This window comes from Misgurnus anguillicaudatus, chromosome 24, assembly GCF_027580225.2.
Source record: "Misgurnus anguillicaudatus chromosome 24, ASM2758022v2, whole genome shotgun sequence".
Lineage (NCBI taxonomy): Eukaryota > Metazoa > Chordata > Actinopteri > Cypriniformes > Cobitidae > Misgurnus > Misgurnus anguillicaudatus.
Genome location: NC_073360.2, coordinates 38,588,859 through 38,613,100, shown reverse-complemented (window position 1 = coordinate 38,613,100; position 24,242 = coordinate 38,588,859). Strand labels below are relative to the sequence as shown.

General features: G+C 38.0%; 1 protein-coding gene across 6 annotated transcripts in view; it reads left to right on the top strand.

Annotated features, from left to right (window-relative positions):
* Window positions 1-24,242, top strand: part of LOC129438607 (uncharacterized) — a 247,281-nt gene that overhangs the window by 175,873 nt on the left and 47,166 nt on the right. For all 6 annotated transcript variants that reach the window (XM_073862949.1, XM_073862948.1, XM_073862945.1 and 3 more), the window contains 2 exons: window positions 4,603-4,761; window positions 22,571-22,744. In XM_073862949.1, coding sequence (XP_073719050.1) covers window positions 4,603-4,761; window positions 22,571-22,744 — 333 coding nt within the window. The remainder of the gene's footprint in view (window positions 1-4,602; window positions 4,762-22,570; window positions 22,745-24,242) is intronic.

Sequence of the window (24,242 nt, the reverse complement as noted above, 5' to 3'; positions counted from 1 at the left end):
TACAGGGGTAGATGGCGTAATGTAATTTTACCACAGGACGTCTGTTATATTAATGGTCAATTCGGACGGGATTAGAAATCTCAGTAAAACATTCAGAAGTGGGAGGGATAACTCGATTGCGCACCTCCCGTCTTCACGTGCACATTACCTTGCTTTCTGATATCAGATGTGCAAACAACATGACACAGACGAGGAAAACGCGAAACACTGTGTTTAATTTCAGTTTGGGGACAACGTCAGTTTCATAAACAGTTCCGTGCCTCTGAGAAGTAAATGTGACTTTTTTTTTTAAAGTTTATGTCGTGTTATTCAGGAACTGACTTGTAACTGACTTGTTTTTCCGCCTAGAACGCAAGTAAATGCTTCTTTAAGCGCTTTTATATTTAAAAGAAACCCGCAAATTAAAAGGAAATGATGCGATTTACGTGGATATTTACAGCTGGTCTATTCGCACTGGATTAGTATTACCTGAGGTAATTTCTCCGGACCTTTTTACAGAAGGTAAAAGTCGCCGTAATCTTTACTGACATTGTCCGTAATGATTACTGACATGGAACATTCGGACTGGACTAAAATCACTGAGAAGCTCTAATAAAAATTGCTTTACCCCACCTTCCTATGTAAAACTAATCCCGTCCGAATAGTACTTAGAAAAATGGCGAAATGTCTGTCGGCTTATGAGGACACACACCATGTATTAACAAATATTTTTTTATTTTAACTGATAATGTTAATCGGTCATAAGTTCTTACCTTCGGTTAACGGTTAAACGGTCAATGTGAGCATCCCTAAAAGGCAGTCAAGTGCATTTGTCTTTTGCATAGTTCTTTTGGCACAGCCGAGCTACGCGTTTCACCCGCACACGCGCGCACACACACACAGGGAAACCAGATCCATGAATGTGTGTGTTTGTCATTATATTATTCTGTAATCGCAAGCATTACTGCTAGATTCACAAACTATTAAGAGGAGCAAATACAGGCGTGTGTTCGTCAGGATGACGTTGGATCTGATTCGCGTAACTTATATGCGTGCGTTAACGTGAGTGATTACAGAATAATAATGCAAGCAAACATTTTGACACAAACGCAACTTTATATTGATATTGCGAGACAGCATTTCACCTCGACGAGAAATCTGATATTTACATTACTGGCATATAGCGGTCTAATTTGAAACGGACAGTTTTGTAAAAGCAGCAAACACCAGGCAGGTTCTCTTAATTTCTTACTACTAAAATGCTGTTTGTCTCTGCCTATTCCTTCTATCCATGCCGAGTGCCACTGATTTAAGTCCTTTATCAAATAGGTCGCCTTACCTAGCCTAGGCTTCATATACATACTCTTCATCCTGCTGACAACGTTAACTTGTTATGACATCTCCGCGGCCGCGCGGCATCTGCAGCTGGATCTCAGCCACACCTCAAAGACCCCTCCCTATTCTACTTCTGATTGGCTAGTTTGTTAGTTTGGTTGAGAGTGAAAGATGTGTTCCTCTCATTCTATTTGTAGGCAAACGCATTATTTTTTTTTTTTTCGCAGCCAAGACCACACGCCGGATCTGAGTGCAAGCTCTTTGGTGAGCTCTGCTTTGAATTGAAGTTTGATCGTGACAAATAAATAGACTACTTGCGGAGTGATATGCGGTCATTTATAACGGTGCCTTGCAAACCCCCCCCCACATAAACACAAAAAATGGATTTGCATGATTCACGAAAGCCTCATTTTCAGGTCGTAAAAGCCGGAATTCCGGATTTTTCCGGAAGAATCACACCCCTGTTAAAACGCGTGAATTCACTTAGAGCACCTTTTAAAGGGACCCTTCACCCATTTGCATTAAGCTTTGTAAAGTTAGAACCCAGTCATGTTTTTGAACGGTTGTGCATTATTTCCTCAGTTTCCGCTGAGACAGGAGAAATACAGATTTCAGTGTTGCACTTCCTTCCTTCTTTCAATGATGCAAAAATCATCATTTTGCATCATTGAAAGAAGGAAGTCCAATATCTTTGTTGAGGGGGTGAAACTACAAACAACCCTTTTCTCGGTCAAATAGCCAACAAATTCGAAATGTATGTTATATTTCGACTACAAATATGACACACTTTCAATAAAGATTAATGTTTCTACGGGTGAAATGCTCCTTTAACTGTTGACAATCATTAAAGACAATAAATTAAGCAATATCGCTCGAGTTGGAGTGTGATATAGCTCTACATCATCACGGCTGTGATTAGGCCAGAGGCACGAGGCCGTAGGCAATCACAGCCGTGATTATATAGAGCTATATATCACACGACTCCACAGTTCGACGGCACACGTTTGAAAAACGAAAACTAGAAAACAACAACAGAGTTATTTTAAAACCCTCTTTGTTTGAGAACTACTTCTTCCGCCACGTATTTGAGGGCGGCCAGAATGACAGGTAACACTTTCGGCTGCTTTGAATCTCATAATAACTCAATGGACGGATAGGCGTTTCTTTATATTAATGTTTCTTGGTCACAAAGTGTAGTTTTAAGATTAGTTCAGTCGAGAATATATATGTATTATATTTAAATCTACAGTCGATTAGTAAAGATAGCGCCTGTTTGAACGTTTGCTTAGTGAGATTTGGTACGTATGAGAACCAAAGCATGAGCAGACGTCAGTGTTCACTCACCTGACCACCGCCCTCTCTGGGCTACATCTCTGACAGGGATTCCCTGGCTCTCATACTGGCCTTGTTTGTTTGTGATGGTCAAAATGAGATCAAATCAGCAGTATTTGGTGTCATGATAAAATTCTTACTTGTTTTCTTATTCATATTTAGTGTCTTTTGTGTTGTTATTGTTTTGGCGCGAGGTAAAAGTTAATAAAACTATTCTTATATAATGTTGCTATTGGTTTACCATTTCATCTTAACGCGATACGAGCACTCAGTTATTATTAGACTTCGTTCTTGTCAGTACTATATAAAACTGTTTTTTGTAAGTGGCAGAGAGATGTTTTTGCATGCTGCTTATAAATATACCAGTGGCGATATCTCATAACATGTTTTAATAGTCACGTCACGATTAAATAAATGTCCACATTTAAAAGCTGCGGTGCTTACCTGCAGTTTCACTGTGTTTTCGCGTTCTGATAAGAGATATAGCTCCAGAAAAAAATGAGTGTTTACATTCCTCTTTCCAAGTGTTAATCGTCCACACGATGTGACAAGACATTGCTCCCATTAACTTTAACGTAACATCCAAGAGCACTGATCTTTGACGGAATAATAACTTCCAATTGGGGATTCACAGACTGATTTACGAGCTAGTGAACTAATGAGACACACGGAGAGTGATTCAAACAGTGCGGTTGTGTGTGTCCGTGTGTGCCTGCCGTTTTTCATTCAGAGATGAGCCTGTTTAGAGGTCCTCCATTCACTAGGTGGCGGAATGATACAAAAGGTGAAGCGGTTACTGTGCCGTTATCAGTAGAATATTGCACGCCTCTTAGCCAATCAGATTCGAGAACCAGAAAGAACTGTTGTATAATGTAAAACATCATCTCCACAATGGAGTTTAGTTGTGTTTGTTTTTCAACAGTATTTTGTTAAAAAGAAAACACAAGTGTTATAGCTTTGGCTATTGATTTATTTTGTATATGGCTACAGGGGCGTAGGAATAAGTTTAACATTGGGGGGACACATATCGGACATTTTTTTGACAGATCCGTTAATGGCTTGAACAGAAATATGTCATAAATGAACTACAGTGCAAAACATTCACCAACATACTTTATTCAGGCATGAAAATGGGTCAGGGGTGAAAATGGTGAGAAGGATATTACCCCTCTAGGGGGGTCTGGGGGCATGTTTTAATCCATCAATCTGATGCATTTTAAGAAGCATTTTTTTGCCATTAATGCCAAATTGAAGTCTCCTGAGGCATCTGTCTATCTATCTATCTATCTATCTATCTATCTATCTATCTATCTATCTATCTATCTATCTATCTATCTATCTATCTATCTATCTATCTATCTATCTATTTATCTATCTATGCTTTTGCGGCATATTAGATTGAGGCGAAACGGCTAAATGCCCCACTTTAAAAAAAGAAAATATGAAACATATTATATCATCCCCTTTTAATGTACACTTGAGGGGGTCTGTGATTGAATGACAGGTGATCATTCTCATGTGTTGTGATCAGCATTGCTGCTGGTTCGACTTCGTGCAGCAGTGCTGGAACCGACAGGCAGATGACATCAAAGTACCGCGAGAGCATTTCGATAGCAGTCTCCTCTGTATGTTTTCTTGAATCGCTCTCATAGGATTTTGATGTCATCTACCTCTCGGTTCTTGTAGCGCCACATGAACCTTAACAAACCAGTTAAAGTTCTGAAGGCGACAGGGGGTCAAACACAGTATTAGTATGGTGTTCCTAATAATCTTTTAGGTGAGTGTACATGAGTAAGTCCCCTGTGAGTCCCCTTTAATGTTGCGTGATTACTATTGATATCTTATGATTTATAATGAACTGTACAACAATAAATAATGAATAAACTAACAAAAGAAAATCAATGTTGATCTGTGTGTTGTGATCTGTTATGAAGTGTATGTCTCTGTTCTCTACAGGTGGAGTGATGAAGGTTGTGTTGCTCTGACTTCAGCTCTGAAATCAAACCCATCAGACCTGATAGATCTGAATCTGTCTGGGAATAATCTTGGAGATTCAGGAGTGGAGGATCTCTCTGGTGTACTGAAAAATCCTCAATGTAAACTGAAGAAACTGGAGTAAGATAATCTGATATTATTTGATGTAATGAAATCTATTTGAAGTGTTTATTGTTCTTCTGCTGTTGTGAATTCTGGTGATTGATCTTCACATGATCTGATCCTCAATAAGATTATACTGCAGATCTGATAAAGATGACAAACAAGAGACTGACTATTGACATCTTCATCTGTTTACATTAAACAAACTTAAAGGAATACTTGACTTTCATAAAAAAAATACAATAATTTACTCACCCCCATGTCATCCAAGATGTTTATGTCTGTCTTTGTTCAGTCGAGAAGAAATTAAGCCTCGAGGAAAACATTCCAGGATTTCTCTCAATTTAATAGACTTTACTGGACCTCAACAGTTTACAGTTTCAGTGAAGCTTCAAAGGGCTCAAAAGTGGATATTTTTTATTTTCTTGAAGAAAATGACGATTGCTTAACTAGATAAGACATAAACATCTTGGATGACATGGGTGTGAGTCAATTATTGAGATTTTATGAAATTGGAATATTCCTTTAATACAGTCAGGACTTTGACAAATAAAGATGATGCTGAACTCTTAACATTCTTCAAAATTAAATTTTAGCTCAGTTTTTTATTGTGTAAACACACACACACTACTCTCTCTCTCTCTCTCTCTCTCTCTCAAATTCAAATTCAAATTCAAATTGCTTTATTGACATGACATACTTCAGTACATATTGTCAAAGCATTACACAAAACAACATAAAACATAACATACATACATACATATAATTATACAAATAAATACAATGTTTAATGTGGATGTGTCACTCAGTCCCTCTGAGTTTGTGGCAGTTATAAATATAAAGTGCCACTAAAGAAGCAGTAGGTCCTTCACCAAGTAAGATTTTTAACTTATCATTTTCACCAATTGACAGAAACTCAGGAATAATCTCCTGTATTTGATTGTACAGTGAATCTCTTAAAGATTGATATTTATTACATTGGAGAAGGAAATGTTCTTCTGTCTCAACTTCTCCTGATGTGCATTCATTACATAAACGCTCTTCTTTAGGTAACCAGGTCTTTTTATGTCTACCTATTTCTATGGCCAGCTGGTGGTCACTAAGTCTGTATTTACAGTAGTTAGTAAACTTCTGTGATTTATGTTTCTGACTGTGACCAGATATTCAGCCAGACCATACCCTCTATTTAGTCTCAGATAGCATTGGAGACGACTTTGACCTTTTGTTTGTTCTTCCCAGTATTGTATGTATGTCTGTTTCTCTCTAGACATTATTTCTTTCACTCCTCCAGGATTATAAGGTCTTGTGATGTTGAAGGTTTGGTTTGTGAGTTCTGACACCATTAAACAAAGAGGACTTTTCTGAGCACTCAGTTCTTGAGCTTTAAGGGCTTTAAAATGTAATGTGAAGTCTTCAGAACTAGATTTTAAATGAATCCAGAACTTTAAAACTCTTTTCTTAGTTGTTAAATTTAGAGGAAGACGGCCCAGTTCTGCTCGACAAGCGTTGTTAGGTGTGTTTCTGTGAACACGAAGGATGTTTCTGCAGAACTCAACATGAAGACCTTCTAATGGATGTTTATCCCAAACCTCCTGACTGAGGTTACTCACAGGACCCCAGACCTCACTGCCATATAAAGCTATAGGCAATATTACACTATCAAAGATCTTTGTCCAGATTCTGATTGTCTCATACGTATGGCATGCATTGCTCTGCGGGCTTTCATGAGTAAAGTTTTAATGGCCAAATTGAAATTTCCCGAGGAACTTAAGACCAGACCAAGGTAATTATATTGCGAGGTGTGTTGAAGTTTGGTGGTGTTCAAAGTAAATATGTGTTTATGTTCCAGGTTTCTGTTTTTTCTGAAATATCATAATCTTAGTTTTTTGTATGTTGACCTCTAGGGTCCAGTCTTGGCAGTATTTGTTTAGGATGTCTAATTTATTCTGAAGACCCTCTGGAGTGTTTGATAGAATTACTAAGTCATCTGCGTATAATAAAAATTTGACTTCAGTGTCATATAGTTGTAGTCCTGGACTTTCAGATTGGTCCAGTCGATCTGCCAATTCATTAATAAAGATGTTAAATAAGGTTGGACTAAGACAACAGCCCTGTTTTACACCTCGCTGTTGGGAGAAATATTCTGTTCTTTTCTGTCCAATCTTTACTGCACATTTATTTTGGTTATACATGTTTTTAATTAAGTCATATATTTTACCCCCTATACCACTTTGAATTATTTTATAAAATAATCCTTTATGCCAGATTGAATCAAAGGCCTTTTTAAAATCTACAAAGCATGCAAATATCTTGCCCTCTTTTTTATTGTGTACATGCTGATTTATTAATGTGTGCAGTGTATGAATATGATCAGTGGTTCGGTGTTTAGGAAGGAAGCCAATTTGAGATTTACTGATGACATTGTGTTCTTTTAAGAATGAAGAAACCCTTGAGTTGATAATCGAATAGAATACTTTTCCCAGATTACTGCTAACACAGATTCCTCTGTAGTTATTTGGATCTGTTTTGTTTCCACTTTTAAAGATCGGAGAGATGAGGCCTGTATTCCAGACTTCCGGAAAAACACCCGAACTCAAAATCATGTTAAAAAGTTTCAGGAGTGCATGCTGAAGTTCTGGAGAGCTGGTTTTTAGCATCTCATTTCTTATATTGTCAGGACCACAGGATTTATTGGATTTAAGGGATTTTAGTTTTTCACTTAATTCCTGGAGGGTTATTGGATAATCAAGAGGATTTTGGTTGTTTTTGACACATGACTCAAGAGCATTTAATTTTTCAAGGATGTTTAATTGATAAGGATTATTTAAAAGGGCAGTCTGATGGGAATAGAGGCTTTCAAAATAATTTTTCCAAATTTGACCGTCTTGTATGGCCGTTCTTGTGGCTTTTGGGTGTCTAGACTATTCCACATGCTCCAGAATTCACTCTGATCAATCGTGTTTTCAATCCTCTGAAGAGTTTTGTTATAATAATCCAGTTTCTTTTGTCTCAGTGTGTTTTTGTATCGTTTCAGTGTTTCTGAGTATTTTAATCGTAATTCTGAGTTTTTTGGATCTTTGTGATTTTGGTTTGAAACGGATCGTAGCTCTTGTCTCATTGTTTTACAGTCATGGTCAAACCATTTTTCTGAAAGTTTTTCTTTGGCTTTTGACTTTTGTTTATATGATGTAATTTTATTTAAATTAGCTTTTCTTGCTATGTTCTCAAAAATGTAATTCATTTGTTTAATTGCAAGATCAATTTCCTTTTGAGTATTTTCATAGGATGAGTTGATAAATGATATTAGTGAATTAACTATTTCATTTGACCTCAATGCTTCAGTGTAAGTTTCAGCAGTCCTATGAATCCATTTATATGCTTTGTTAAGTTTATATAAATTAGTTGGCTTTTTAGTTCTTTTTCTTATTTGGATGTTTTCATCTTTAATTATAACATTAATCTGGTTGTGATCAGACAGGGGTGATTGAGCTTGGATGGTAAATGAACTGAAGTGGGAGGGGTTTATATTAGATATTGCATAATCAACAACACTGTTCCCCAGATTTGAACTATAAGTAAATTGTCCACATGAGTCTCCTTTGATTCTGCCATTCAAAATGTAAAGCCCCAAATTTTGACAGAGGTTGGTTATTTCTTTACCATTTCTATTGACTATAGTATCCTGGTTCATTCTTCTAGGTAAATAATTAAATAAATCATGGGGTATTTGAGTGAACATATGTTTATCTCCCGAATTATCAATGTAGTCAAATTCTGAACCAGTTCTAGCATTTAAATCTCCACAAAGTAATATTTTCCCCATAGTCTGAAATTGATAAACTTCTTTTTGTAATGTATGAAAAATTTCATCATCATGATATGGGGAGTCTGCTGGAGGAATATAAATACCACAGATAAATAAATGTTCATTCAGTATTCCCAAGCCCTTATCCAATTTTAACCATATGTGGTTTGTGCCCTGCTGTACTGGTGTTATAAAAGAGGCAAGACCAGTTTTTATCCATATAACTAAACCTCCAGAATCTCTGCCACAATGTATTGTGTTAAGTTTCCAGGAAGGTACTATAATCTCAGAGTAACCTGCGGGACATTGAGTGCACACATCCGATCGACACCAAGTTTCTTTTAGTATCAATATATCAACATTTCCAATGTTATCAAAAAAATCTGAGTTTGTGCTTTTCAACCCAAAAGTTTTAGAGCACAAACCCTGGATATTCCAAAAGCTAATATTTAACATTTTTACGTTTTAAGTGTGATTAAAATACTGCTGTTTATCTGAAGGTACAAACTAAGAACTTCTAGTACAAAATAATAAACAAAACAAAACAATAAAAATAAATAAATAACTATTATTTAAAAGATTATGCATGTTAAATGTTGACAGATTGAGTCAACTAAATGATCAAATGTGCATTTCTAATTAAACATTTTGTTGCACAGAAGATTTAGCAAATGTTTAATTTCTCCCACATCAGCAGAATTAAGTTCATGGGCTGATGATGAGGAGGGCTGCTGTTGCGATAATACCTGGGCGTAGCTCAGTTTCTGCTGGGTCGGCCCAGGTGGAGGACGCCGATTGCAGCTCTGAGTTTGCTGGTTTGTCTCAGGTTGAGGACGGTGGACGTAGCTCAGTTTCTGCTGGGTCGGCACAGTTTGAGGACAGTGGGCGTAGCTTAGATTCTGTAGGTTCGACTCTGGTGGAGGACACTGTGCATGGCTCAGAATCTGTTGGGTCGGCCCAGATTGAGGACGATGGACGTAGCTCAGATTCTGAAGGGTCGACTCAGGTGGAGGACACTGTGCGTGGCTCAGAATTTGTTGGGTCAGCTCAGGTTGAGGACAGTGGATGTAGCTCAGTGTCTGCTGGGTTGGCCCAGCTGGAGGATGATGGACGTTGCTCAGTTTCTGCTGGGTCAGCCCAGGTTGAGGACGGTGAACATAGCTTGTTTTCTGCTGGATCAGCCCAGTTTGAGGAGGGTGGACGTAGCTCATATTCTGTATGGACTCCGCTGGTGGAGGACACTGGGCATGGCTCAGAGTCTGATGAGTTGGCTCAGATCTTGGATGGTGGACGTAGCTCAGTGTCTGCTGGTTCGGCACAGGTTGAGGGTGCTGGGGACGGGCTTCAGCATAGGGTTGTCTCCCTTGTTGTCTCTGAGTCCATCTTGAAGGCATTTGTTGTCTGTGGGGGATTTGTGATGGTTTTGTCTGAGATGGTTCTGAAGGAACAAGTCGTTGCATTCTGATGTCATTTCCTGTTCCTCTATAGCCAGGTGTGGGTGAACGCCCATAAGCAACATCTTTGATAGATTTGGCAAATATCTTGATGCCATCTTGGTTCAAATGAAGACCATCATACAGGTGCCAGAGTCTTATAGAGCTATGATGAACTATATGTACATTGGGCAGACTAGAGCAGGTGCGATGGATCTCTTCATTGATCTCTTCGATTACAGATGGAGGTAAGTCGTGCCGTGGGAGCAAAGTGGAGATCAGCACACGTGTAGTTGGAAATGTCTGTGAGGCTTTCTCTGCCATCTCATACATAGCCTGGGCTGTTCCTTCTTTTAAACTGTGAAGGTCATTTGTACCTGTATGAATGATGATATACTGAGGGTTGCCAAGTTCATCTGTAGAGAGCAGTTCACGAGCACGGTCTGTGTTTCTGCAGCGGAGAGCTAAAACTCTCTGTCTGGGGAAAAGTTTCCTTGGATTCAGGTTTTTGCCGTTTGAGTCCATCATCAGAACTACTGAAGCCTGAGCTGTCTCTGGTAATCTTTGGATGGGGTGCTGCATATCGGTGGTCTCATTAACATGGCTGTTTTCTGTGTCTGTTGTTATTGTGTTGTGTGATGTCATTTCCTCGTGCAGTTCATCATCTTCTGTGCTGTTGTTAGTAGGTTCACTTTCTTTGTCTTTATGTTGTTCTTTCAGCTTTTCATTTAGCTCTTCAATATTTCTCTCAAGATTTCTTTCCCTCTGTGTTGTGTCCTCTTTCATTTTTGTAATTTCAGCCCTAAGATTGATGTTGCTGTTTTGCAGATCTTTAATCTCAGCCATAAGATTTTTAAAAGTAAATTCATCTGGGCGACAGAGAATGAGCTGTTTTAATTCTGACACCTCCATTTCTAAGAAAGTGATTTTCTCAGGGAGACATTGTGGATGTGTTTGTGACCATCCGTTCATCAGAAGGAGCAGAAGATATGTTAACAGAAGAACACGGCATTGGTTCATTCTCTTCTTCAGATACCTCCTCAACATTACTCTGGGTTTCAATCTCAACTCTCTCTTTAATGTGGGGAAATGCATCTTCAAAAGCCTGTAGACTCGCTTCATTTCCTTGAATTAAAATCATTCCACTGTTGTAAAGATTAATGGATTGGTAATGGGATGAGTAATCAGCTGATTCATAAATGCAGATCTGACTGCCTTTACAGATCCCTTTCTTCTTAGTGTATGGAAAATAATTATTAATGATGTTTTTCCATATTTGTGATCTGTTTGTGTACAGGATGAGATTGGTCTTTTTCTCTTGAGATGTCAGGTCTGCATAAAGACATTCTGGGTTATCTTGTAGCAGTGCGTGTTTAAACGCTTTTCTTTTCTCCGCTTTGATGTCGGCAGGATAAATGATCTCCATGGTAACCGCTGAATGCGTCCGTTATTGACCGTTATTCTTTATAATGTAAACAATAATAAATAATAAAAAATAAAATGTAAAACTAATTCTTGTTCAGGAAATGACTTCTTATATCTTATCTTGATAGATGAGATATTTCAGCGCTGTGTTGTTTGATCAGTGAGTTGCGCTGTTTCCGTCTGTCCGTCTGTATTGACGAGCGCCGGCGCTCCGCTGCTGATCTCCGCCAAAGCGCTTAAATGACTAAAACGGCTAAAACTTATAATGCCGTCTCTTTTTTCTTTCCTTTCTGATTGTAGCAGTTTTAAACACAGGTTTTCATAAGTTTTCAAAGTTTTACCTTGAATAACAGCAGTAAATTATATTAATTATTGGGAGCTCATATTCAGTGCGTCTGATCAGAACGTATTCTCTCTATCTCTCTCTCTCTCTCTCGCTCTCTCGCTCTCTCTCTCTCTCGCGCTCTCTCTCTCTCTCTCTCTCTCTCTCTCTCTCTCTCTCTCTCTCTCTCTGTTTTGGGTTATTTCTATATTCGCTGAATTATTATGGTTTTAGTTTGTATGGTATCAGGTGTGTGACTAGTGCAGGAGAGTCTGTGGAAAATGTGCTGTTGGAGGTGGCTGAATGTGTGAGACATGATAATATTGTGTCGGTCTCTCGTATGAATAAAGAGGTAGTGGTTTCCTGAAGGATGAACTACTGGTAAACTGATTGATTGAATCCAGAATTTCGGTAAGTGGAGCCTTTGTTCATGTACAACCTCTAGTTTCACTAAAGTACACTCTTAAAAACTGCTGGGTTAAAAAACAACCCAACTGCTGGGTCACTATTGGACAGAACACACGCTGGGTTGGCTTGACTTGACCCAACTGCTGTATTAAATGTTACTCAAGTGCTGGGTTATTTCATTTGACTCAACCAGTGGGTAAAATGAACACTCTCTGAGTTAAATGTTACTCATGTGCTGGGTTGACCCATTCCATTTGATTTACTGGACAGAACCTTTTTATTTTTAAGAAACGTCCCAAAATATACATAACTTCACATAATGTAAATAAATTGTAACAGATTAAGATTATGTGCAAAATCTGAATTTTGACAAAAATGTCAGATTGAACCTTAAAATTCCAAGGTGACAAATTGTTACAAATACTATCTGTAAAACAAAAATGAGAGGCCCCTGTAAATGTGTTTAAATTGCATTTATTTATTTTTTTACATTTAATACAATGTTTTAATTACTTTTTTGTATATTTTTAATACAAAAGTTATAACCCCCATATGACATCAAACAATCCCCACAGACTTTATAACTCTTCATATTTAAACTATTATGATTACCATTTCATTTACTTTACATTTTCATTTATCAAAAATGCTATTAAAAACAAGTAGCCTGCAACAAAACTTTTTTTAAAGAGCACCTATGGTACGATTCATGATTTTACATATCCTTTGGTGTGTTAGTATGAATTAGTACATGTTAACGATATGCAGAAGGTACATACCCAAAAGTAAATGATGGCTCTAGTTATCTTTGCTTTGTTGTTAACATAAAACACAAAAAAACTTTAAAGCAGACATCAAACGCCTCCATCAAAAGTCTTAATGGCATTGCCTCCAACAATGGCAAAGGTCTGACAGGTCCCTCTTGGCTCATCCCCAAGGCACAAAACGTGCAACAGTGCCTTTAGTCATCTCTGATTTTTGCTGATAAATTTCATCATGTTGGTCCCCACCTGTTGAGTACACACCATAATTTAGTGTTGCCATATACCTGATGATTTAAGTTGAGCATTTTTGTGAAAGTTTCCAACAAAAAAAACTGTAAACATTCATTCAAATTTTTTTTGACAATTGAGTAGTATATTTCAGTACTCATATTATGATATTATGAATTATTAATATAATCACAATATGTATAATATGTTAATATTACAGTGAAACTATAATTAGAAGATTTTAGTTAAAACACTTAATATTGATGAAAACATGTTTATGAAACTATGACAATTATAGTAAAGGAAAGTAAATAATTAAATTAAAAATGTTAGATTATGAAAAACACCAATGTTTTTGACAATACAGCAAGCATTTAAAGGGATTAAAGACAATTTTCTGTTATTTTAGAAAATGTGTTTTCACATTTTCTAAAATGTTATTGAGTCACAGAGACAGATTATGCGCGATTAATTGGTATTTGCCGTTCATGAAACTGTGTTTTTGTTTGTGTGACTGTTGACTTAATAACCACAATGTTTTTTGTAATAATAACACTCTTTACTGAACCATAGGCTTTACCACAGCTTCCATCTCAAAGACATAATACTGAATCACGTAAACCAAACAAACCGCGCTTACACCTCCTCTCTCCTCCTCGCACATGCGCAGAATATAAAACAAAACTTAACACTTGCAATGCTTTTACCAGTATTGTCATTTATTTCCCTAGTCTACCGAAAATTGCATTTAGTCCAAAAATGCTGTTTGTTCATGTTGTTGTTGCTGCTGAAACCATCTAATATTTGTGCCAAAAATGCAGTTACTCCAAAGACCACAAAAACCTGGCTCCAAAAAAGTAAATCACTCTTGACTCCAATGTTACTCGTTACATGATTCCTTGTGTGTATGACATGTATGATGAATTTCAATTACTATCCTTTCACAATTTTACAAATGACTTTCACATTTCAAAAGGTCATTACCTTAAATTAATTGAAAATGACAATCCATTACCTGATGTAGTGGCACTATGGTCCTGCTGTGGTTCAAGGCAACCTGGTGGGTTGAGTTTTCTCATCCTTTTTTAATGTTCCTCAGACGCTCTTTCAGAAATATTGTAGCAAGTGTTTTTTGCCTAGGTGTGTACCAAGCTCCCTGTAACAATAGAATTAATTCAGCTCAAAGTGACCAGGATGTGTTATGCATATATGTTAATTTCCTTCAGTTACAGGTATTAGTAGCCTATTACTTCAGTCTTTATAATAATTCCAAATTTTCTTTAATCTGTATGTTTTTTTTCGAATTACTTTCTAAATCAGGGGTGGGGAACCCTGGTCCTGGAGGGCCACTGTCCTCCTGAGTTTAGTTTCAACCATAATCAAACACACCTGAAAATCCAATCAAAGTCTTCAGGATTACTTGGAAATTAAATGCAGGTGTGTTTGATTAGGGTTGGAACTAAACTCTGCAGGACAGTGGCCCTCCGGAACCCAGGGTTCCCCACCGCTGTTCTAAATTGTTTCTTTATGTAAAGCTGATTTTACTTAAGTAGCTACTGCCTGTATTATCCTTCAGGCAAGGGAATTCATACACCAATGCCATGGCAAGTGCCTTCTTGGTGTCTGATGATGGCCCGTTATCTAGACAACAGCAGTTTTTGATGAACTTTTGTCAAAAAGGCAGCAATATGGTAAGCTATTGCAGAGGCCTGTGTGATCTTACTCAGACTTCACTTAGAAATAATGTTGGTATTTTCATGTTCAGACAGTAATGCTGCATACACACCAAATGCGAAGCATCGCTCTCCTCGCTCTAGGTTACTTGTGGGATTTATCTTTGTGTCCTGCAAATTTTCCATTTGAGTTGAATATTTTCAATTTGCACTATTTGCTTCAAACTTGTCTGCCACGCATGTTTGCGACATTTGCATCACCCTGCCAAGTTTGTGTCTTTGCATTGACTTTGTATGTAATCTACTTGCACATATTTTTGAATATGCGTTTGGTGTGTACGCCCCATAAGACACGCTCTAAAAAAAGAGAATGGTAAAGTAAGTCTTCTAAGCATTTATTAGCAACTATATGTTGTGCAAGCTAATTTAAATGTAGCTCACTCATGTTTCGCCATTGGTTTTCAGCAGATGGGATCTCACAAGTAGCCTCCTCTGTTTGGTGGTAATTGCTGGCACTACATCCAAACTGTTTAATACAGATTTCCCCTCAGGGTGCTTTCCAAAATCTGACGGTCTGCCTATAAAAACAGAACAATAAATCAAAAAATCAAATCCCTTTCAGGAATTGTAAAAGCAATTAATTTTAGGTCCATTAGAATTGAAATTTTATTCAGTTAATATCCAATACAAATAAAGGGCTTTTTTACACCTAGTCACTTCATGTGTTTTCTGCAGAGGTGGAAAGAGTAATAAAATATTCTACTTAAGTAAAAGTAAAGTTACTTTAATAATATTTTACTTAAGTAAAAGTAAAGTTACTGGTCTAAAAATCTACTCAAGTAAAAGTAAAAAGTAAGTCATTTTAACTTAACTCAGAGTCAAACAAATTAGCGTCGCACACCTGAAGTAGATATGTGCGTAGGATAAGAAGACACAAAGTCTCGTAACATACACAAAAGGCAATTCCCGCACACTATCTGCTTGCTGAAAAAGTTTTTAATAATTGTTGCGTTGCAACGTTTCGATCTTACGATCTTCCTCAGGCAACTGCAATTGTTACAAACAACATCCAATTTCAAATGAACAAATGACCAATCAAAGTTGGGAAACATCAAGTCACATGATAAATAGATCATTCAGAATCGTCACATGATACAAGCTCAATCAGATAAACACATTATATCATTTTGCATATGTGATACAATAATCATACAAGAATAGTCGCACTTTTAAAGCATCGCATTAAAAAGTGCTTCATCATTTAGCCCTAAGGGGGATAATGTTTGAAGAGAATAAATCCAATAAAGTTCACGTCTCTGTAATAGTAGATCAATATCTCCGCCTCTACACTGAAAAAAATGATTCTGTGCCTTAGTAAATTTAACTTAAAATAAATTATTAAATTCTATTTAAAAAATGTAAAAAGTAAAAATAACACAAAAAATTTAAGTTAATTCTAAATTAACAAATTATTGAGTAAATTTCACTTAATTTTATTATGTAAAATCCACCCAAATTTGTAAGAAGGAAATTTTGTGTTGAAACTACTTGAATTATTTAAGTAAATATAACTAACTAGGCAGTGGGCTTGTACTTCCCAGCATGCTTTGAATGGGACTGCATTTGGAGAGTAAAATTTGAAATTAAACACAATTTTTTGGTGTTTTTAACAAAAAAGAAAGACTTGTTAGTGTTTCAGGTTAAATTATCTTTGAGATTTAGAAGAGTTTCTGTTTTGAGTTTTGTGGTTACCATCATTCAGAAGAGTGGTGCTTGTGTATAGACAATAGGCGACACGTTGAAAATCATGATGTAAGCAATAACTGTGCTTATGCCAGTACTGAGATCTATTGAGTCTCTTACTTGCTCAACATAATGTGGCAGTTAAATGTGAAAAGTTAAATAGAATAAAAGATTAAAAAAACGATTGGATTATCTTAATTTTAGTATGTAGAAATTAAACCATTAAATTGATTTGTTTGCACATAATTAATTTTAGTATACTGAACATAAAAAATTGAGCAAATTCTACTCAAAATAATTATGAATATAATTCATCTGAAATTACATATAAAATATAAATACACTCAATTGATAAATTATAAGTACACTCAACTTAAAAAATATATCTGGAGTTAGATAAAGTAATTGTGTGCATCTTCTTGTCATAATAAAATTAAGTAAATTCAACATAACATTTTTTTCAGTGTAGGTGGCATTTTTACCTTTTCAATTCCACAAAAGCATAAAGAGGAAACGTCATGATTGAATGCATTAAAATGAATAGCCACAGGGTAATTCATATCCTTTCTTCTAATTGAACTCTTGTGTTCACTTATTCTTTGCTTAAGTTGACGTGTCGTTTTTCCCACGTATCCCAAACCACAAGGACAGCGAATCAAATAAATCACATGAGTAGAAACACAGGTGATAACTGACTTAATGTCAAACTTTTTTCCGGTTCTGGGATGACAGAAATAAGAAGTTATGACAGAAATAATCAGTTATCACCTGTGTTTCTACTCATGTGATTTATTTGATTCGCTGTCCTTGTGGTTTGGGATATGTGGGAAAAACGACACGTCAACTTAAGCAAAGAATAAGTGAACACAAGAGTTCAATTAGAAGAAAGGATATGAATTACCCTGTGGCTATTCATTTTAATGCATTCAATCATGACGTTTCCTCTTTACGCTTTTGTGGAATTGAAAAGGTAAAAATGCCACCTAGAGGTGGAGATATTGATCTACTATTACAGAGACGTGAACTTTATTGGATTTATACTCTTCAAACATTATCCCCCTTAGGGCTAAATGATGAAGCACTTGTGATGTAATGCTTTGAAAGTGCGACTATTCTTGTATGATTATTGTATCACATATGCAAAATGATATAATGTGTTTATCTGATTGAGCTTGTATCATGTGACGATTCTGAATGATCTATTTATCATGTGACTTGATGTTTCCCAACTTTGATTGGTCATTTGTTCATTTGAAATTGGATGTTGTTTGTAACAATTGCAGTTGCCTGAGGAAGATCGTAAGATCGAAACGTTGCAACGCAACGATTATTAAAAACATTTTCAGCAAGCAGATAGTGTGCGGGAATTGCCTTTTGTGTAACTTAACTCAGAGTAAAAGTTACTTTTTTATAGCGAAGAATAGCTACTGTTGTTGCAATGGCTAATGGGGATCTTAATAAACAAAACGTCTTGGTTACGTATGTAACCCACGTTCCCTGAAGGAAGGGAACGGAGACATCACGTTGTGACCGACGAATTGGGAGAGACCCATCTGTTTCGTTTACTATTAAAGCTCCAATGAACTTTGAATAGAGGTATTTGCAAAATGCCAGCACCGCCCCACCAGGTGCGTATATCTAAGCCGCAGGTGCAAATATGGAAATTAGCTTCATTTCACTGAGAAAGCAAGAAAGTGTGACCGCCGTAAACACCAGGGAGCAGCCCTGTGGCAACGGGACGTGACGTCTCCGTTTCCTTACTTCAGGGAACGTGGGTTACATACCTAACCAAGACGTTCCCTTTCAGTCGGTCACTGCGAATTGGGAATCCCTACCAAAACGGCACTAGGGGCTGACCTCTTCCAGTGTCTGCGTAAATCCCTCCTGTTCCACTTAAGGAGAAGGAGAATTAGGTTTTAAGGCAGTAGGCCGGGCACTAGATGTTCCTTTAACCCAGTGCTTCTCAAATAGTGGGGCGGGACCCCCAGGGGGGGCTCGAAGCGATATCAGGGGGGGCGTGAGAGACCCTGGGAAAATACTTTTTCAGGAATTGATTTTTTTGCACCGTCACTTAAAGACATTACACCCCAAACACGCTGATAAGCCGCTTGAGTTTTTTATTATTATTTATTGATTATATTTAATTTAATTTTTCAGTATCAAATGGTCAAAAAATATACTGTAAATAAGGATTGATTTATTTTATTTCAGGCAAATTGATGCATTTTTAGTCTTTTCTGTTACAGACTAAAAAACAATGTTAATAAAGGTATTCTTTGTTGTAAGTTGATTGATATTTCTTTTTTTGTGTTTTCTTTAATGTTAATAATACAATGTTTTGCAGATGTGTAATTTTATAGACAAATTTAATTATCTACAGTCGCGGCAAGGAGTTGGGGGGGGCGCGAAATGTTTACTTCTTCCTCGGGGGGTGCGTGACAGAAAATAATTGAGAAGCACTGCTTTAACCCCACAGTAGTGCCAGTGACTGGGAAGCGCCCTATCTAAGCGGGATAGGAACGCTGCGGAAACCACCACCCCGTTAAGGGCTGATGGTGGGCGAAAGTCAACCGTAGTTGAGGTAATAGACAGCCGTGGCTGTGTAAGCAAAGCAGTGCTCCGCTGAGGGAAACGTGGGCTAGTAGGATTAACCCCACGGAAAATACTCACAAAGGAAACCGGTGGGACGCAATGTGGATGCCCGAGCGAAACACATAGGATCGCAAGGATGCAGCTAGTGAGAGGCTGACAGCAGATGCTCCGCAACATCAGGCTGCCAGGGCAGCGGAGGAGGGACAAATCAAACCATTACGCATTTTTGTCTTAATGGCCTTCCATACAAACACTTATTTTGGAGCACCAGTCGGAGGCTGCAAGCCGACATGCGAGTCTGTTCTCCGTGCTCCCCCTGATGAGGAAAGAACACGACAGGAGACAGGCTCAATACGAACACTGTAAAATCTAATGAAAGTATTAGGTGTCGCCCAACCAGCAGCTCTGCAGATCTCTGTTAGCGAGGAACCATGAGCGAGAGTCCAAGATGAGGCAACACTTCTAGTGGAGTGAACTCTCAATTTAAATGGACATGGGGTGCCATGCAGATTATAAGCAAGGGCGATAGTGTCTACAATCCAATGAGACATCCTCTGCTTAGTGACAGCTTTCCCTCTCTGCTGACCACCGTAACAAAAAAGAGCTGGTCTGAGGTCCTGAGGCTTTGTGTGCGATCCACGCAGAGGCGCAGCGTGCGTACGGGACATAATAAAGCCATGGTTGGGTCTGCCTCCTCTGGGGGCAGCGCTTACAAGCTCACCACCTGATCTTTGAAGGGAGTGGTGGGAACTTTGGGCACGTATCCTGGTCTGGGTCTTAGTGTTACGCTCGAGACAGCAGGACCAAACTGAAGGCACGACTCGTCGATGGAGAATGCATGGAGGTCACCTACCCTCTTAATGGAGGCCAATGCGAGAAGGGTCAGAGCTTTCATTGACAAAAACTTCAGACTCACAGACTGCAAAGGCTCAAACGGGGGTCCCTGCAGGGCTTTCAGCACCATGGACAGGTCCCAAGGAGGAATAGTGGGGGTGTGTGAAGAATGCAGCCTTCGTGCGCCTCTTAGAAATCTAATAATTAAATTGTTCTGGCCAACTGATCTGCCGTTTATTAAAGAGTGATGTGCAGATATAGCGGCGACATCAACTTTAATGGTGGACGGTGACAGCCTACCATTAACTGGTGTTGAAGGTATGTAAGCACGACATTAATGGGGCATTCTCGGGGGCCTCGCGTTGCGAAGAGCACCAATTGACGAAAAGGTTCCATTTAAGTGCTTATGCGTGTCTAGTAGACGGCGCTCGCGCTACGGCGATGGTGTTAGATTTCTATGATGTGGGGTGTAGGAGGGGCGAGGAGGCTGTTCGAAATGCGCTATTTATTGCACTTCTATTTACAAAATTAATTTATTCCTTATTATAATAGCAAACAAGAGTTTAAAAAACATTATAAGTCAAGTATAGTGATAATTGCAACATAATTTACTCATTAGGATAACTAATAGGCTTTACTGGATAGGCAGGTGGGTGGGCCTAGCTGACAGGTCCACCCATAGCTACATGACTGCTATACAGGGAGTGCAGAATTATTAGGCAAGTTGTATTTTTGAGGATTAATTTTATTATTGAACAACAACCATGTTTTCAATGAACCCAAAAAACTCATTAATATCAAAGCTGAATATTTTTGGAAGTAGTTTTTAGTTTTAGCTATTTTAGGGGGATATCTGTGTGTGCAGGTGACTATTACTGTGCGTAATTATTAGGTAACGTAACAAAAAACAAATATATACCCATTTCAATTATTTATTTTTAGCAGTGAAACCAATATAATATCTCAACATTCACAAATATACATTTCTGACATTCAAAAACCAAACAAAAACAAATCAGTGACCAATATAGCCACCTTTCTTTCCAAGGACACTCAAAAGCCTGCCATCCATGGATTCTGTCAGTGTTTTGATCTGTTCACCATCAACATTGCGTGCAGCACAAACCACAGCCTCCCAGACACTGTTCAGAGAGGTGTACTGTTTTCCCTCCTTGTAAATCTCACATTTGACGATGGACCACAGGTTCTCAATGGGGTTCAGATCAGGTGAACAAGGAGGCCATATCATTAGATTTTCTTCTTTTATACCCTTTCTTGCCAGCCACGCTGTGGAGTACTTGGACGCGTGTGATGGAGCATTGTCCTGCATGAAAATCATGTTTTTCTTGAAGGATGCAGACTTCTTCCTGTACCACTGCTTGAAGAAGGTGTCTTCCAGAAACTGGCAGTAGGACTGGGAGTTGAGCTTGACTCCATCCTCAACCCGAAAAGGCCCCACAAGCTCATCATTAATGATACCAGCCCAAACCAGTACTCCACCTCCACCTTGCTGGCGTCTGAGTCGGACTGGAGCTCTCTGCCTTTTACCAATCCAGCCACGGGCCCATCCATCTGGCCCATCAAGACTCACTCTCCTTTCATCAGTCCATAAAACCTTAGAAAAATCAGTCTTGAGATATTTCTTGGCCCAGTCTTGACGTTTCAGCTTGTGTGTCTTGTTCAGTGGTGGTCGACTTTCTGCCTTTCTTACCTTGGCCACACCTTGTGCTTTTGGGCACTCCAGTGATGTTGCAGCTCTGAAATATGGGCAAACTGGTGGCAAGTGGCATCTTGGCAGCTGCGCGCTTGACTTTTCTCAGTTCACGGGCAGTTATTTTGCGCCTTGGTTTTTCCACACGCTTCTTGCGACCCTGTTGACTATTTTGAATGAAACGCTTGATTGTTCGATGATCACGCTTCAGAAGTTTTGCCATTTTAAGACTGCTGCATCCCTCTGCAAGATATCTCACTATTTTTGACTTTTCTGAGCCTGTCAAGTCCTTCTTTTGACCCATTTTGCCAAAGGAAAGGGAGTTGCCTAATAATTATGCACGCATCCTTAAGGAAAAAAATAAGAACTTTCTTAAGAATCTTTTTTTTCATAAGCTTGATTTAAAGATAAAAATGGCATTTAGGAAGAATTTTCTTCAAGGATGTTTTGTGAATCCGGCCCCAGATAAATAGTTTTGCATGGATCGACCAAAGAGATGCGTCACAGGCTTGCCTCCTCGGCCAGAATCGCCTCTACATCTGTTTACATTAAACAAACTCAACATAGTCAGGACTTTGACAAATAAAGATGATGCTGAATTCTTAACATTCTTCAAAAATAAATTTTAACTCAGTTTTTTATTGTGTAAACTCCCTCTCTCTCTTTTCTCTCTCTCTGTCTCTCTCTCTCTCTCTCTCTCTCTCTCTCTCTCTCACACTCTCATATCATGTCTTCTCTGACGTGAAATGGTTTAGTCCAGACAACAGACCAAAATTTGACAATGATTAGTGTTTAAGATTTGTAATGATCTTTAATAATGACATCATTGTTGATCTGATCTGTGTGTTATGAACTGTGAGAGTGAAATTTGTGTCATTGTTCTCTACAGGTTGAAGTGTTGTAATATCACAGCTGAAGGTTGTGTTGCTCTGACTTCAGCTCTGACATCAAACCCATCACACCTGAGAGAACTGATTCTGTGGGGGAATAATCTTGGAGATTCAGGAGTGAAGCTGATCTCTGATGTACTGAAGAATCCTCAATGTAAACTGGAGTTACTGTGGTAAGATCATTTTTATTATAATCATGTTTAACTGATGACAAAATAATGCCCTGACAAAACATCACTGACGTGTTCTAGCTCAAGCTCTTAGATCAGCAAGGTCAAGGTTTAAATTTCCCATCAAAGACTAAACTAAAACCAATACTATAGCAATGTAATTTTGTAAAAGGGTAAACAAGCCTTTGCAATGTGTAATTACTATTATTATTATTATTATTATTATTATTATTATTTAAAAAAATTAATGAAACAAATAAAGTTAATCTCAACCCGAAATGTCAGACTCAAAATACTTGAATACAAAGTGATGAATGTAAAGAAAACCTAAATGCTCACCATCAGCCAAGGGTGTTGCTCGATTCCTTTTACCCCAGTATAAATATCAGGTTTAATGTTAAATAATTGACTTTAATTGTCAGTGTATTCATTTACATTGATAGACATAACAAAAAAATATAAATAAATAGAAGACAAATCTATATGCAACCCAAATTCACACTTGTGAAAGCACTTCAAAAACACAAACTTGATTGTGTATGATAACAATGAATCAATCTTTCAGATATCAAATGAATATTTAATTCATAAGCTCTAGTTTAGGCCATGTCATAAACAGTTGGCACGTTAAGTATTTTGAATATACTTTAATATTTATGTTGGCTTGACAAAGCCAACATACTGTTCTTCGATCTAAGCTTATTATTATTATTTTTCTTCTGATCCCCAAAATTTCTGACTGTAACTCCTCCTAGAGCTTTCAAGCTAGATTCACCAAACTTTCCAAAAGTCTTCAGACTGGTCTGACTTAGCGTGCTATGACTTTTCTAACTGATGGAACCTACCGAATTCCTAAACGGGGCGCTCAAACACCCCAAATTTTCCATTGACTTAACATTGCGACAAACTTTGACGGGTCATAGCTGCAAGCGAGAAATTTGTAGAAACTTGTGAGTTACCACATTTGAAGAGGCTGGCAGGCTGTGTAAGAACATACATCACATTGGGGTGTAAGTTTCACCCCTGGGGTGTAAGAGGCACCCAAATTTCCCCATTGACTTAAAATGGGGCAGGAAACATGCCCATATAAGGGAATAAAAGCGTCCCAGATGGAATATCTTCACTTTAGAGTGTCGTAGAGATATGGGTGTAGGCTCATTCTACTCAGGCATCCAATCAGTCTCTCAGGTTCATCCCATAGCTATTAAGCCACGCCCCTAGCAACCATTTTTGGGCACCCTAGCAACATATCTCATAGACTGCCATTATAAAATGCCCAGATGGATATCTTTGCAGCACAGTGTCACAGAGACATGGGGATGGGCTCATTTTACTCAGGCATCCAATCAGTCTCTGAGGATTCTTATTGAGGTATTAAGCCACACCCCTAGCAACCAAATATGAGCACCCTAGCAACATAATAAACAAAGCCTTATATCTCTCTATCCGAAAATCATAGAGACATGGGGGTTGGGTCTTTTGGTCATGTTAGCCTTATGCT